This window comes from Bison bison, unplaced genomic scaffold (assembly GCF_000754665.1).
Source record: "Bison bison bison isolate TAMUID 2011002044 unplaced genomic scaffold, Bison_UMD1.0 scf7180017864305, whole genome shotgun sequence".
Classification (NCBI taxonomy): Eukaryota; Metazoa; Chordata; class Mammalia; order Artiodactyla; family Bovidae; genus Bison; species Bison bison.
In genome coordinates, this window is record NW_011494877.1 from 1,357,453 (window position 1) to 1,359,714 (window position 2,262).

Consider the following 2,262-nt stretch of genomic DNA (forward strand, 5'->3'; position numbering starts at 1 on the left):
GACAAAACGAAACCCCGCTCCCCCGCTAAAAAAAATTAAAACACCCTTCACCAAACTTGAAAAGCATCGAGGGCGGCAAGGTGGGAGTGAGAATCCCTGGCTTCGGTTCGGTTTGACCCGCGTATGGGTTGAGGCCCTGGGTTCGCCGCTCCTCCGTAGTCACTGCGAAGGGACTGGGGAGACCCTAGAGGCAGCGGGACCCGCGAGACGAGAGATCCGGCACCAGTTAATTAAAGCCGAGGCTAGGGCCCCGCCGCGCGGGCTAATCCCCGCGATGCGCTGCCCACCCGCCCGGAAAAGCCTCTTGGCGGTGCTCGAGGCTGAGACTGGGGCTGGAGTTGGAGGCAAGAAGCCGTCTCGAACTTGGGTGCTTCGGACCTCGGGTTTGTGTGCTCATCCCTAAGTCTCCGAAAAGAGGGCGGCATTTATGAGATGTCGATCAGCTCTATGATTAAAAATCCATCCTTGGGTATTTTTAATCACTTGCCATTCAAATGCCCGCGAGCAAGCTCGCCCGCCCCTCGCGGCTCTGGGGAGTTCGGTGCCCGGCGCAAGAGGCCTGGGGCGGCTGGTCGGTTTAGGGTGGGAAGGACCCACAGGTTCTGACAGATAGGGAGTAAGCTCAACTGAGTGTACGAAGCGGGGCGCTAGCTCCCCTACTGCTGTGTCCCAGCGAGCTGGACGCCAGAGCTGGGGCGTGGAGGAAAGACTGTGCGCCCGAGGCGCACGGCCTGAACACTCACCCAGCAGCGAGGAGAAGGAGGCCGACGTTTCGATGGCGCTTTGGAAGTTCTCCTCCATCTTCAGGCCGTCCAGCATGTTCGGACCGCGCGGGGAGGACCTGTAGACGAGAGGAAACGACGCTTTGGGCGTCTGAGCCCTTCAGGACGCGGCACACGCAAGCCGCCGCACTCCTGGGAAAGGACGGAGGGAGTGTCCAGGGTGACCAGAACGAGCTGCGAGGGTAGAATTCAGCCAAGAGAAATGTGGGCTAGGAAGAGAGAAAGCAGTCACAGCGAACTGCTCGGACTGATCTGATTTCATTCGAAGCCAACGCGTTAAGTACTTAGGCCTCCGCCCCCCAACTGCGTTTCTCCTGCCCCTGTCCCCCACCCCCTCACCAGGTCCCCAGCCCCAGGTTTCCCCACCCCGAGTTCGACTCCGCCCCAACCTATACCAGTCAGGGCCCTAGGGATGCCTCGGCGGGAACCCAGCTACTAGTGTAAGAGATAAAGGAGTGGGTAGTTTCCCTCGCGGGGCCGAGCCCAGGCACGCGGAACTATGAGGTCTACAGTCCGCGCCCAGACCGGCAGCGTTGCGTCCCTCACCTGCCCCGGCCGAGAAGGGGCAGAGCAAGCGATCCGGAGAGCGTCCCGCCAGCTCCCAAACTCGGGGCGCTGGGATCTGCCAGGAGCGTGCGGGGCGCGCAGGGAGGTCCGCCCGCCGGTCGGCCGGTGCAGGGAACGTCTGCAGGAGCGAAGAAGTCGCCTCGGGGAGGAGCGCGGCTGGCCCTGCTCACACTTGGATGCATTTCAAATCAACTTTCAGAAACACGCCCGCCCGAGCTGGAGCCTAGGAACAGGCAGCCTTCCTTACCTGATGGGTGAACTCGCTCCCCGTGGCAGGAGCCAAAAGAAGTTGCCGAGCGCTGCGGGAAGCTTCGGCAGGGGGAGGCGCAGGCCCTCGAGGCTGCAGCCGGAGCAGCCGCCCCCGGCTCCGGCGCGCCCGGGAGGGAGCCGAAGCGAGCGCCGGCCCCTGGCTCCGCTCCTCGGCGCGCCCGGGCCGGGCCGGGACGTGGCCGCGGGCGGCCGGCCTTGTTGGGACGTCCTGCCCGCTCGCGTCCTCCTCGGGAGGAGAGGAGGGCCCGATGCTTCTCCCGGTCTAGAGCGAAGGCGGAGGCCCAGGGTCCTGGGTGCGAGTCGGGCCCTGCTTGGCTGGGGCGGATCCGGCCGCTTCTGACAGGGACCGCGGCGCTGCGTGCGCGGCGGAGGGAAGGGGGTGGGGTGCGCGAGGGGAGGGGGCTGGGAGCGCGTCCCGTGGAGGGCCAGCGGTAGTCCCTTCCAGCCCCGCGGCGCAGCCCAGCCTCGCGGCCACCGCCGGGTGAGCTCCTCGGCCGATGCTGTCCTCCCGGGCACGCAAAGTTTCCTCCTCTCCACGTGTACTGCTACCTCTGGCCGCGCTGACGCCGCCGCTGCCCGTGGCTCCGCGCCCCCGCTACGGTTTCGCTGAGATCTCGCCGCCCCCTGGACCGCGGGGCCCGCA

General features: G+C 66.0%; 1 protein-coding gene across 1 annotated transcript in view; it reads right to left on the minus strand.

Annotated features, from left to right (window-relative positions):
- LMX1A (LIM homeobox transcription factor 1, alpha) overlaps positions 1-821 on the minus strand; it is a 174,672-nt gene extending 173,851 nt beyond the window's left edge. The window contains exon 1 of the mRNA XM_010851971.1: positions 744-821. Coding sequence (XP_010850273.1) covers positions 744-819 — 76 coding nt within the window. The 5' untranslated portion in view covers positions 820-821. The remainder of the gene's footprint in view (positions 1-743) is intronic.
- Between the last annotated feature and the right edge of the window lie 1,441 nt (positions 822-2,262).